Below are 14,557 nucleotides of genomic sequence, written 5' to 3'. Positions count from 1 at the left end.
TTTCTAAACGTTTTCATTTAGGAAACCAACAAGTCACCAAATGTGATATAATGGAAATGTCTATAAGGATTAACCTTATGGATGTCTTGTTTAAGTCTACAGAAAGAATTAGACTTCAACTATTTTAAATAAGCTTTCTCAGATGTTTGAAAGGGTCTCCTTGCTCTGCCATCTTCCCTACAAACAAGTACTTTTAATGTCATTTTTCCAACAGGAATTCCCGTGATCGCAGTTCTCTGTAACAGAAGACACTGAACCTGTCTCTGTAAATGTAATTCCAAGTACATGAATTTGTGAGGCTACTATCTTGGAAAGTATGCTTTAAGTTAAAATTATCATAATTAGTAGGCTTTTCCATGCTGAAATACATAAAGCCAATATTTGCATAAGACAGTAGTATTTTTTTAGGGTTTTCAAGTGTTTAGAAAACAGTTTACATACTCTTGATACACAAACAAACTAGATAATTCAATTTTTGTACCTATCTTATAAGTTACCAGCATAACTTCTTTCATTTCACACTCTTACACAAAATTAAAATAAAAACTACACATTGCCTTTCCAAAATGAGTATAGTAACGCCCCCTCCATCAACTTAGCTAATGTTACTTAGAGACATGATGTAGCACTGTTGGCAGAAATATTTATTCTGTCAAAATATACCATGTTCCATCTAGACAAAACCTGACAATAACCCTCTTTTTCTTCCTTCAGATACTTAACAAAAAACATGGCCCTTGCTGAATACTTGGAAGGAACTTGCCTGTGATGTCACACACTACGTTTGTGTGAGGGAAGAAATAAATATTCAAAGGCAGGGCTTCCCATGAAGAACACACAGCACTTTTACACCAGTACCTTTAACATCACCCCAGAAGCAGTCTGCTTAACAATCTGCATAGTAACTGCGTGAGCCACATTCAGCATTAGTTAAGTTCATGAACATAGCAGGGAGAAAAATGGCAATCTTGGGAAAGAAAGAAAAAGTTGACATCTGAACACGCCTCAGAAATATCAACCTGTGTTAGCCTCGTCTAAATTGTGCCTGTTTCAGAAACTACACCCCTAATTCTCACAGCCTCACAAACACAATACATTCAGAAAACTAGCTTCAGCTAAAGAGAAAGTAAGACTTCATCTTGCATACTTTGCGGGCATTGATCCTGCATGCAAAAGGCACTGGTGCATTTCAAGTGCTGCAAATAAGTAATAGGGAAACACTAGTACAAATAAATATGAAGATACTACAATTCAGTGCACTCCAGTTACAATCCACCTCAGAACAACAAATAATCATACAGAGCTCTAAATGTGCATTGCACTGATCAACCATATCAAGTTTTTGCCAGGTTGGACCACATGGTCCTTGAGATCCTTTCAACCTGGTTCTATGACTCAATGAAGTTTATCCATGGATTTTGCTCTACTTAAGACAGATTTTTATTTTGAGAACATTACAGTATACTACAGAATTACTTTATTACCCACATTTCCATCCTTCACAATCAACATATGACTACATGCTACAGATGATAATATTATGCAGACCACACATTTACTGCTATGTATTCAGTTATGTTTTTTTTTTAACTCTGCAACTATCACTTATAATAAAATTGCCCTCCTCTTTCAGTTCTTACAAGTCGCTACTCTGGAAGGATGACTGGACTTCTTTTACAGACAAGGTTTTTTTCCTCAGTTCTATGAGGTTTTGGATAATGAGCATGGTGACTCAGGTACGATTCATGGAGGGGCTGTCTTTAGCATAAGACATTAAAAAAACCTCTTGAATATATGCCATGATTTAAGTTCCCATGATCCCTTCAGAGTAAAGTGTTAATAACACAGCCCTACCATTTCCCAGCTCTGGTAATTACAACTGGACATCAAGCTCATGAAAGCTAAAGACAAAACACCCATATCTGTTAGGAAAAAAACTACACAAGGAACCATCTGGTGATCAGGATCCAGATTCACAGTGTATCAGTTAGCTTGCAGGATATGTCATGTAGCTTTGCCATGACAAGTGAAGTAAACATGATCAGGGCAGTGCAAATTAGCTGACAACATGTAAATTCCTACTAAATGTTACCTTGCAGTAACAGTCTTCAGTAGATATATTCACAAGAATCACAAACTTAAAAATGCAAAAACGTTTTTTTAAGTCAGTGTGAGATCTTGTACTGACTGCTTTGACAAAAGAGGATCCGTTCCATTAGCTCTTTCTAAATAAACTGCAAATGAAGTTTGTTCACTCCATCCTTAACTGCCACACGTATACCATATTTCTATTCGAGAAAGGTCCTAGAATGCTATCTGCCTTTAGCCTATGATTCAAGTTTGTAACACATTTTCTTGACATCTTGGGATGAAATTTCAAGACACTAGTTAATGGAGAGATTTTTAAGTACCAAATGCCAGCAATAAGTACAGTACAAATCCTCTAACAAAACACCCGGTACTTCCAGTGAAACTAATGCCACAAATGCACCAGCTTCTACCTTGCCTGAAACCGAGTTAAACAGCATCTGTGCCTGTTCACACAGGACTCAGCAATTCTGCATACCTATCTCAGTGTCTGGCAACACTGCAGTTACATCAATGGTAGTGAAAGAAGTTATCTGCTAAGTAACATGACTTAATTTCAGCTGAGCTCCTATTAACCTTTACATCATTTATGAACTTTTTCTATGCTTTTTCCCATTCTGGAACTGCATTTTGCCAGCACCTGATATTTCCCATAATTTTAGGAGTAGCCTCAGTTATAAATATTTTCCAAAGACTATATTACTAGGAACAGCAGGCTCCTAAAATCTTCACAGTCCTGAAACTTTTTCACAGAAAATACAGACATACTTTCTGTAATATAACAATAAATAACTAAGCCTGCACTTTGTGAAAACATTCCCATGATAATATAATCACAGTACACTTCAATGTACATTATAACAGCAATAGAACCCAAGATAAATGGATTAAAGACCATCTTTTGCAAGCCAATGAAATGCCAGATCATTTTTGGTCATTCTTCTTTTATAATGTATGACAAAAGACAGTATCTTGCCTTTCATGCAATATTGTCATCATAAATGGAAGCCATTACACTTCTTAAAGGAGAGGAGATCCCTAATTTAGGAGAAAAATGCAGAGATTTTTCTACAAATCCAATCCTACACTGCTTTTCCAGGGAATATATCCACAAGAGCTGGCATGGTCATCTTTAGTTCCCAGAATTAGAGAGTGATCAGAGGCTTGGTTGTTAGCAGGTCTCGTTATCATTGCTGTAATACAAAACACAGGTTCACTATACTGGTTTTGATTTAAGTAATGCTTATGGGAACACACTCAAATCACAGAATAAGGTAATGTATTTCACAAAGGAAACACAACAGATTGTATGAGAATGCTAAGAAGGAAGCTTTATAATATACAGAACAGGTAAGAAAGCTGAAGAACAATAAAGCAAAAAATACAAAACTCCAAACAGAAATCAGTTATTTTCAAAAATCTTCTCCTAAGATTAAATGGGAGGCACAATGTTTGGTTTCCCTTCTAGCAGTGCACGAATTTTCACAGACACCTTTTAGGATTAATCTCTGTCTTACTCAAGAACCAGAACTGTCCAAAAAGCCTTTCTGGTAACAATAATGCCTGTCCAGAAAAAACCTTTATACATATATATATTAAAAAAAAAATAATTGCACGTTTATGTATGCATGTATGTATGTATGTACTATGTCTGTACTTTGTATATGGGTGTATGTATGTATGTTTATATTATATGTTAATGCATTTATAGACATACATATTGGGTATGTACATACCATAATATATTGTATATATACATATATACACACACACCCACACACAGGAAAGCTGCTTTTTTCTTCCACTACATCTGTAGTTCATCTTTCCATACGTGCCATTGATATATTTTTTTTAAAAAGCACATTAAATCAAAAACATTCTTGCAGTATGTAAAACAAAAGGAACATGCATATTTTGCTTGTTACAAGGCTAAATTTGTGTTACTTTGTTACAAATTCATTACCATGAGAGTAAAAACAATCCTGAAAACCAATTATGTTTAAAACCAAAGTCTGAAGGTGAATAGTTGTATCACATCACATCTTTGAGGCTTAAATCCATAAAGGTGAGGACAAGAGCAGTTCTCTTGACTTCACCACTCAGTGAGTTTCTTGCAACTGTTCGGTCTACTGTGATTTGATTCTTCACAGGTCTGGCAACAACTGCATGAGGAGATTGATTTTTTTGACCTTCTGTGTTTGACAGTGGGAAGACACTAAGTGCCCGTATGTTCCACAGGTTTATCTAACACACTCACAAGATCACTGTATAGCCCAGTGACTTCCAAATGCTGCATTAGAACTCACACATTATGCAAAACTCATCCCAGCATACTGGCCACACCTGTGAAACATTTAATAGGAAAAGGACTATGAAATTCCACACACAAGTAACATAAGAGACAGGAAAGGCATGCAGAGTAAGAAAGAAGCAAGCCTTCTGCCCTGATGCTATGGTGACTAAAGATAGAAGCTGCTCAAGCTCTTTCATTATACTATCAGCCTCACCCACCTCCTTCCCTGACATCACCAGCACCACTGAGATTTTTTCCTCATATTTTTAATAAAAGACTACTACTCTTCATGGAAGCTATCAATTAGCAGGAGATGGCAAAGAGCTTCTTGCCACTTTTGATGCCCAAGCCAAACCATGAAACAAGTAGCTCATTCCCATCCTTGCTGCCCTCATATTGCCAACAACATTCCAAAAAGCAACAAAAAAGGATGCATAGCGGCATCCTCTCTGAGTGTCCACTCAGCAATTGAAGAACTTACTGCTTATGGAATAATCATTTGGTATTATAAATCATTTAAACATTCTAAATCATTTAAATATATTGAATGATAAATGAGATTCACTGCTGATATGCGTGTGGATAAGAGGAAATAGAGAAAATTGAAAATTGTGACTTATGTTCTGAAGGCAAAAGTTAAAAAATAAACACAGTTTAAGTAAAGGAGTAGAAACCTTTAAATCACACATCACTTACCTACTATTGCTTCCTGTTCCTACTTAACTTTCTTGCTGTCTTACCATGTGAATTATATCGGCTTAGATAAATTCCCTTAGAAGCCTTTAATTACATAACATAGGCAATTTCACACATTTTTTTTTTAATATTTGCACCAAAGTATGGCGAAAATCTTAATGCCAGTTTGTATACTGAAGCACATAAAATCCTCAGCCTCTTCATGCTGCTTATATGATCACTTAGCCAACTACCTTCTGGTGTCATTTATTTCGATCAGGCATATTGTATGGGACATCAGTCACATTGTATCTTCAAAAGCCAACCCAAAATACAGCTGCTAACTGAAATATTATCATGGCCTAACACACAATAAAGCCAGAAGTTTTCACTGTAACTTAAATAATACTTGCTAATTTTTACTAATACTTAGCATCTTCAGCAGAACAGCAAAATGTTTTCCATGGTGTTTTCTAGGATTCTGTACAGAATCTCATTCTGGAAAGTTAAGTATTATCAGTAGGCTTTTAGAAACATATAATTGGCATCAGATCAGCATAAAAGCACTGCCCAATTTTACTGTAGACTGTAAGTTACTGTAATAATAGTAACAACTGTTCAAACATACAGATGGGGTATATACCCATTTGATTAGTACTAGGAATGTACCAGTAACTTCACAATGAGGTGAATAACAAAACCTTTCTTTATGAAAGCTGGTGCACTTCCACAATAAAGCCAATAGAGTTACACCAGTAAAAGTCTATCAAAACAACTACAAAAGTAATTACTTAGCAATGAAAACCTATTAATAATAAAGGGAAAAAAGCACTTTCAGGGAAATATTTCCTTTAGTTCAAAAATGGCACTAATTAGGACTACCAAATTAATTTATCTTAAATTTATTATACCTCAATTCAATTTTGAAGTAGTTTTATTGCAAAAATCACCAGGCTAGCTGTAGTAAAGAGAAGTGGTTCATCATGCTGAGCACATCTTTCTAAATGTCAGATGCTACATTTCAACAGGAAAATTTATTTGATTCCTAACTGGCCCTTTCATCTTTGATTTGGAAACCATGTAGTAAGTTTTAGATTCATCAAAGCTAGTATCAGTCCAGTAATGAAAGGATGTTTTAAACTAAGCAGGCACTACTACATTTGTTCCAACTCATGCCTGAAGATTTTGTTCCATTTAAATACTTGTCTAATTCAAATCACAAAATATAACAGCTTCTCTTTTAATTTGAAGAAAGTGGAATTCAGTATCAGTGTTACAAATGTTTGCAGTGTTTTAACAAGAAAATACAAAGATTATTCTGACTTTTTTCTCAAACAATTTTCTGTGGAGGCACATCAACTACTATATTGCTGGTCCCCTTTCTTCAATGTTCTGAACTAAAGCAAAAGGTGCAGCCACGCTTCACTTCTTTCGTATCAAAAAATGTAAAGAAAAACTAAAAAGCTCCTGATTCCTATTAATAAATGATGACCACTCACACTTTTTGAGGATATCAATCTAAACAGTGCATCTGAAACAACTAAGTTCTAAGAATTTTCCTGTAGCCCCCTAGATTTATCATTAAAATCCTCTTAGTGTGCCATATGGAAAGTGTAAAGGAGGTGACTAGATTTTATTCAACAGTTTAACATAACTCTAACTCCATTGACTTCAGTGGCATTACTCCACCTTTCTATGAATAGGACCAACATTAGACACTTATGCTTTACACAGAACTAAGGGGAATTATTAAATTACAATTTAACTGTAAATCTGTAGGTCTAATTTTGTTTTGACCAAAATATCCTTTTGGAAGTCATATTAAGTTGTGTATCATATTGTTATAATACTACTGATAAAAATCTAATTAAGATGCATTCCAAAAGGTCATCCAATAGAGAGGTCTGGAATAAGCATGCATTTTTTACTATTGCAAAAACTAAGAGCTCAAAATTCAGTTGGCTTTGGTTAACAGGGTAAGTAAGATGGTCTTCACAGGAACTTTCAAAGCAAAATATCTGTGAATATTGCACTGAACTAAATGGAAGTGCCTCAGCAGAATGAGGAAGCAGTGTCATAACTAATAATTTTTGCTCTTTGGGGGGCAAATGTAGAAGAAACTACTTAGATGCACATAGACATTCTCAGCCAAATTTAGGCCTCAGACAAGACTGTGTCAATGCTTTCACAATACTGAGAGTGAATTTGAAGCTTAGCTAACAGGAATATTTTATAATACATTGTAATTCACATTTGCAATTTTTTTCAAGTAATTTGGAAGATCTGAAGGTTTTGATCCAAAACCAAGTAAATAGAAAAAAAGAGTCATAAAGTGTATTACTCAGGACTACTTCAGGTACACTTTATTTCCTTAAAAAAGGAAAAGGAATACATTTCCGAGTCACAGAAACATTTTTCCCTAGTACATGGCACTTAAATGAAAGTAACATGATTGACAAGTACCTCACAAGCAAGCCTTGGCAACACAGCATTTTAAGCAAAATTCCTTCACAACTGTTTGTCTTTGCAATAACTTCTACAAAGCTCATTAGTGCAAGCCTTGGTTTATCCCCCATGTTGTGCATTTATCCCTGGGATGCATTATCAACATGTGGCACATGTCCTTGACATGCACAGAAGAGTTGCACCCCAGGATAGCAGCATGCATGACAATAGTGTTGACTCTCACTCCTTTATGGTTGCTGGGATGTAACTGAGAAATCTAATAACTGTGACAGTAGGCCTTTAGGTTTTTCCTTGCCTTTCCAGACAGTGAAGCTGCACAGACACTAATGAAAGGTTAAATGAATAGGAATAGCTGACAAGAGGTACAATAAAGAAGGGACTTGGTAATCCACAGACACTGAGCAGAGATCCTTGGCTCAAGCAGAGAAAGGACAGCACATCGTTGAGTCACAATATTTAAAACAGCTTGCTATACACAGAGGCTTTTGTGTCTGGGTACATGTCTGGCTTTGGAAGAAAAAAAGATACTGAAAAGAAATTTCAGCATGGGGCATTTTGGCAAATGTCAGGTCACTGAAAGGGAAAAATGTTTTTTGTTTGCTTTTACATCTTTGTATTCAACATTAAAAAGAATTGACTAAAAAGCACAAATGACAAGTTTCAAAATAATACATATTTGACAAACACGATAAAGTTGAAACACTAATTCAGTGTGATTCCAGCTGACAAGACAGCATGATGGGTGTTGTACATACACTCAGCTTCATTTACAGCTGGTAAGAGTTCATAATATGCTCTGCGTACTATCTGAAACTTTCCCTGTAGCTGAAGAATTCTAACAGGCCTAGTTTCTTAAGTTTTCTGTGCAGCTGAACTGTAGACATAACCAATTGTAATATGCTGCAAAAACATAGCTAAACTTCCAGACAGTGCACCAGACCATGGTGACTTAAAAAATTTTAGTGGTTAGCTTATGGCATTTTGATTTCTTTTGGCTTGTGACTTATGAATCAGCATTATGGACATTCTGTTTTCCATAATTAAAAAATAATTGCAATGCCCAGCATGTTTTTAAAACTTCTCTAGCTTTTTATAATTGTCTACAAAAATCTGAGTTAAGTACATAGTAGAACATTTCAACTCCATTAAAAAAAAAAAAAGCCTCTCTAAGGTAACAAAACAGAAACAAATCTGATTAAGTTATTAGAATTTGTGTTTTTTAACATAAAGTGTTTCATGAGAGAAATACTGAAATAGATGCTGCAGATGAAAAGAATTCTCTCTCAAAAACCTTGATTTACGTAAAATAAGAAAAAAGTATTTGCATATGTATCTGGAGTATAAAATATACATATTTATAACGTGTGGTGAGAGTTCTATGGAAAGATTCTAAAAAGACAGAACCTCTTTGAACAACTACATTAAATTACAGCATAACTCCTGAGTGTACTAAGATTCTAATAATCAACAAATAAAGGCTTTTACTAAGCACAGCACATAATGAGAGCTACTGTGCAAGAGATAAAGGAGACAAATCTGCTAGTTTATTTCACTGGATTATATCATTTACTTAAACCATAAAAAGTTTGTCGAAAGTAATGCTTGTAAAAGCTGCCACATAACTATTAAGCAGCAATTACGATCAATGCATTTTTAAAACAAATATGTCAGCATTCAGGTGGGATGAAACTGACACAGAATACAAGGTTTAAACAGATGCCTTTTACTAAGCCATGTTAAAGGATATTCCTCTAAATTAAGTACAAATTCCTGGCTAGATTAGGAAGTGATATACACTTCCAAAATGACAGATATACTCTATTTGTTTTATGGGGAACTTTTTGTATTTCCAGACATGCACATTTTTTTCCTAACACATACTAATAGTGGACATTAAATCAAATTAAAACATTAACTCAAAAGACACATGCAAACCTGCAGACTGAAAGTCAGGACTCTTTCACTTAACAATATTCAGCAAAAAGACTTCAAATCCTGGTGACAGCGTCCATTGTGAAAAAAAGGAAAAGAGACACTGCCAGAAACTTATATCTTTGAGGAAAAAAAATACATTTTATTTTTGTATAAATTCCAATGTTTTACTTGGACTTGTTTTAATGTAATTGCTTTGCTGTTGGTCATTTCTGTTTTGCTTGAAATTGACAAGATCTGTAGTCACCCACAAATCCCAGTGACATACATATATGTGTAACATACTACTCAAGCCACCTCAAAGTCCAAGTTCCAGATCTTTGGCTCTGAAAAAAGAGGTAGTAATCAGCCCTTCCTTATTTACAATATTTTTTCCCTTTTTCCTACCTATGGCATATCTGATAAAATCATGAAGCTCCCTCTAGCTCTGCAGAGGAGCTTAACTGACCAGTGATCCTTTACAGTTCCTTCCCATTTTCAAAGGCAATACTGAGAATGAGAGCAGTATTCCCCTTACATAATAAGTGTTATTTTAATTCAGCAGTGTTTTCAATTCTACATCTTGAAAGGACATGGATAATACGTGAGAACATCTGCTGTGAAATAAAGAAAGTTGAATGCTGCTTTTTATTGTACAGCATACTAAAGACCCTCTTAATCATTTACAACTCACACTTTATTTACCGAATTCTAGTTTGAAATCTTACATTGTTTGACAACCTAGCCATGTATGTATTGAAATACACACAGACACACACACAAAAACTAACACACTTCCATTCCACTTTCCAATTACACTGTGTAAAATAATGTAAAAAAAGAATGATAGACAATACCATAGCCCCATCTTAGAATGCAGATTTTACAGTGTCTTAGTTCAAAACCAATTTGTTTGTATACACTGGTTTTCCAGAAAACCAGTAATGCCAGTAGTAATTTGCTGACTGTATTTTCACCTACCGTAATATTTACACATACCATTTGTAATGGCTTTTATTGTTTAATCTCCACTGCATTTCAGCATTGGATACTATGGAATTACAGTTATTTAGCAGGCTATAAATAATGTAGTTGGCATGTGCAATTGATATTTAAAATGTCTTACAACGGCTGTAAAAGTCTCATTACAGACTAGCAAATCATTTCTAACAAGCAAGTTCAACTGATAAATACCAAAGCAAACCTGCAGTCTATGCGGCACGCATGTTTGTTTTATTTAAATGATACACGTTTAATGCAGTGTGCAATGGACCATCCATACAGTCTATAAATAGAAAAGAAAGCAAATTTCCAAAGTAGTACAGCTACTGCGAACTTTTCTAAAATAAAACAAAAAAAGGGAATTCTGAGTAACAACAGAAAGAATAGCTTACTTTCCCCTCCCCCCTGTATGAGCTAGTGTCCAATTTCTTCTTTTCTGAACAGCTGTATTATCCAACTTAAGTTGCTCTGCTAATTTCAGTCCCACAAGGACTAACTTGGAAGGCAAAAAAGTACTAGAAAAGATCAATTTGCTGGGAAAGATCAAATGAGAAAACTGTGGGGACAGCACCAGGTCAGAGTGTGAAGAACTAAGCAGACCTGTTCTTCATTAACTTAAGCTCTCTTGGGACGTCACACACTACCTGTCCATGGGCTTATTGAACTGCCTAACCCTCGTCTCTGTACCATTCTTCAGGGCCCAAGTGAATCATACACTGCTGCTGACAAGTTAGCAGGGGACTGCGGCTGCTACATGAAAGTACTTTTCTTTCTTGTCTAAATCAGGCAGATTTTTGAAAAGACGACACAGCACTGACTCGTGACATGGCAAGATGAAATGAGAGGTCTGGGCTGGTCTTCGAGCTGTGCAGATAAAAGTAATCAAATGACACTCCTGGAATGCAAATTGGCATTCTTGACTGCAGCAATTGCACAACCATGAAACATCTCTGACAGCAAGCAAGATTAGGACAAAATGTTATGTAAAGCACTGAACTCAAAAACTCACTAGAAAATTCAAACTGTAACACTTATATTTTAATATAGCAATAGTCATCTCTGCTTTTGACTGTTCCTTTACTTAATGTAATCACATACTCATCTTTCACAAATATCTTAATAATAGAAGTGCAGTGATTAAAGATATAGATCTCAGGTTTTTTCTCTTAAAATGTCACAGTGTTGTATTTTTACAAAATAATGTACCAAGGCAGGGTTTTTCCATTATGTGTGTAACATGTGTGCTTAAGGAACACTTTCAAAACCCCAGGTCTTAAAAGGAGTTTCAAAATTTGATCATAACAAATTAGTTTATAATTTACATAGAGTCTTTCCTGCACCTGGATCACGTAAAGATGAATCATTTGAAATATTTAGTGAGTAAATTTTGAAATTCATGTCCTTTAGGAATTTAAAGCAGAACATACATGGAGCTATACAGTTCATTAATACTACACAGCAAATTTCAGATTAAAAATTCCTGCAATTTTTAAGGGCAAGGAAAGTTCCACATACTTTTACAGGAACTTGGTATTCCTGTGCAGATCTGGTGATCAGGCTTATTAAATATTACTGTCTGAAATGAACTCAGTAATTAAATCGTGAACATTTGTACTCTGAAACTATGACAAAAACATTACCCTGTTTTAAAATTCGTCTGTGGAGGTGGGTTATAATACAGAGAGGAAACAGATGATAACGAGAAATAAGAGCCCACTTCCACTAAAAAATATTTCAACGAGTGCTATGCATGGCTAACATACAGGTTAAGAAAAGAAACATGTAATATCCTGCTTTGATTTCTTACATAAAAATAGCTTCAAACCATTTTAACTGTCGGCCAGACACACACACAAAATGACACTCGTTGCCACTTTAATGCTGGGTACATCGGATTATTACATGATGTCTTTTGTGCATCAGTTCTACAACAGCTTGACTCTAGGGTAAATGGGAACCATCATAAATCGCACGCTGCTTTCAAAACCACTTTAATTTCTGTCAGTGTTACTGTAACCACAGTCCTGGGCACACGCTGCTTTCTCACCTCTTTTTTTCTTTCTTTTTTTTTTTTTTTTTTTTAATTGTTGCCTACATTTGACAGTTGCATCTCCTACACTCCAATTGTGGCTTTGATCACTGCAACAAGACATGTCATGTTAGTGAGAGAAGGGAAAAATACAAACCCTCCATCTCAAGCTCTTCCCTTCATTCATACAGACACACACTGTATCTATACTTTGAGTGCTGTATATACATGCATACATGTATGTACATACATACACACATATATATGTATAGACATATATATAAATACATGTGTGTGTGCGTGCACATATATATATTCAAGGCACACAAGACACACATAACATCCCTAGAGTGCGGTGACAAAAGCTGACTGAAAGCAAGGCAGTAGTCAGTGACTGAAAATATACTACTTCATTGAATTTGAGCTGATCACTGTTGGTCACTAACTGAGGTCAGTCCACTTGTTAATACGAACAGTTATCATTATGCATGTTATGTTAGTCATGACTCTAAACGTGCTTGTTCTTCGCAGCTCTTTAACCTATCCTCACATCACAACCCAGACAAACGGACTTCAGTCAAATGAGGTCCTCAGTCATTTCGAATTTTTAAATTAAGAGGCCATGAAAGCCCAAACACTGCTTTGCAAAACCCCTGCTGTAAAGGGGACGTACGTTTGCAAAACACATGAAGTAAGCTCAGTTGTTTTTCTGGGGCTCCCCCCTCCTTTTTACAGTTAGGGCATCTGCATAACTCTGCAAATTCTGCTAACAATCTCTGATTGGAGAGGTGCAAACTGCAAGCACATGCACAACAAGAAGAAGAGTTACAGAGGGAAGGTGGATTTACACTTCTGCCTCCCTGCCTCAGGCGTTGTTTCACACGCAAACACACAGCTCCTTCCCCCGCTCTCAAATGTTACCTTGACATTGTGTGCAAACCTTACTAATATCCGAGCAGAAGGTGGTGTCCAAAAAAGATCAGACCACCGCATGTCCGATTGAACCCCACTCCGCCTTCTCTCTCCCTCCCTCCATATGCACACACTTTTCTTACATTATTAGCCCCTCATCTTTAGTGGAGTGAAGGAGGCGGTAAAAAGCACGTGGCCATCCCATTTCAACCCCCCAAACTCACTTAAAGTTTAGCACAGCCTCTTAGTCATTTTTTCCCCCAATCCAAGCAGCACAGGGCTGATTTATTTATTATCCTACTCTTTCGCCTTGCTTGGCTGCTTGTTTATTTTGAAGGCTGAAACACACCGGATAGCGAGCAGGGCTGCTTGTGTTACTGCACAATTTATTAATCAAATCAAACCAAAGTAAAGGCTAAAATGAAAACGAAAGGCTGCTGGAAACTTCTTACCATCTCTGCATGCTGGTTGTCAAGTGCACCCCCTGTCTCTCGATCTCCTCTCAGCGGCTGTGCCTGCACCCTTCCTTTTGCCTCTGGACTCTCAGCGCCTCTCCTTCTCTTTCCCCCTCTCCCCCCGTGTCTTCCCCCCCCCCCCCCCCCCTCAGGTGACTTGAATTAAAAAATAGAGATTTAAAACCCAAAAGCACTCCCCTCCCCCCACCCACCCCTCCCCAAAGCAGCAGCAGCAGCAGCAGCAGCAGCGAGCGTCTCTCTCTCTTCGCCCTCTTTCTGAGTCTTCCAAAACTTCAGCCCCCAAAGTTCAGCCCGAGCAGCAGAGAGAAAGAGAAAGAGCTTTCAGCGGAGAGCTGGAAGTGATGGGGAGGAGGGACCCAGGATTCGGGTCAGAGCCTCCACAGGTTGGTTTGTTGTTGGGTTATTAGGCTGGGGAAGGGAAGGCGGCGGGGGGAGGCTGCGAGAGGGTCTGGGCGAGCAGCGTTGCTTTCTCCTTAACCCCACGCTCTCGGGCAAGGGCGGCGGGCAGGGCGGCAGAGGGAAGGGCAAACAGTAGTCTGAGGGGACGAAAAAGTAACCCCTCTGCCTCGTCCCTCCTCCCAAACTTTCTGTGCCAGGCGGGGGCTGCGGCAGAGGCCGCCCGCGCCCAGCTGTCAAAAACGCCCAGCGGCCGCCGCCAACTTTGTGGTGAGGGCGGCCGGCGGCGCCGCGCGGGGCTGGCCGCCC

The 14,557-nt window shown here is 37.2% G+C and overlaps 1 protein-coding gene across 1 annotated transcript in view; it reads right to left on the bottom strand.

Annotated features, from left to right (window-relative positions):
- Positions 1-13,951, bottom strand: part of BNC2 (basonuclin zinc finger protein 2) — a 308,307-nt gene extending 294,356 nt beyond the window's left edge. The window contains exon 1 of the mRNA XM_074932200.1: positions 13,829-13,951. Within this exon, the coding sequence (XP_074788301.1) occupies positions 13,829-13,831 (3 nt within the window). The 5' untranslated portion in view covers positions 13,832-13,951. The remainder of the gene's footprint in view (positions 1-13,828) is intronic.
- Between the last annotated feature and the right edge of the window lie 606 nt (positions 13,952-14,557).

This window comes from Athene noctua, chromosome Z, assembly GCF_965140245.1.
Source record: "Athene noctua chromosome Z, bAthNoc1.hap1.1, whole genome shotgun sequence".
Classification (NCBI taxonomy): domain Eukaryota; kingdom Metazoa; phylum Chordata; class Aves; order Strigiformes; family Strigidae; genus Athene; species Athene noctua.
The sequence above is the reverse complement of the archived record's forward strand: the minus strand, read 5'-3'. Positions and strand labels throughout refer to the sequence as shown.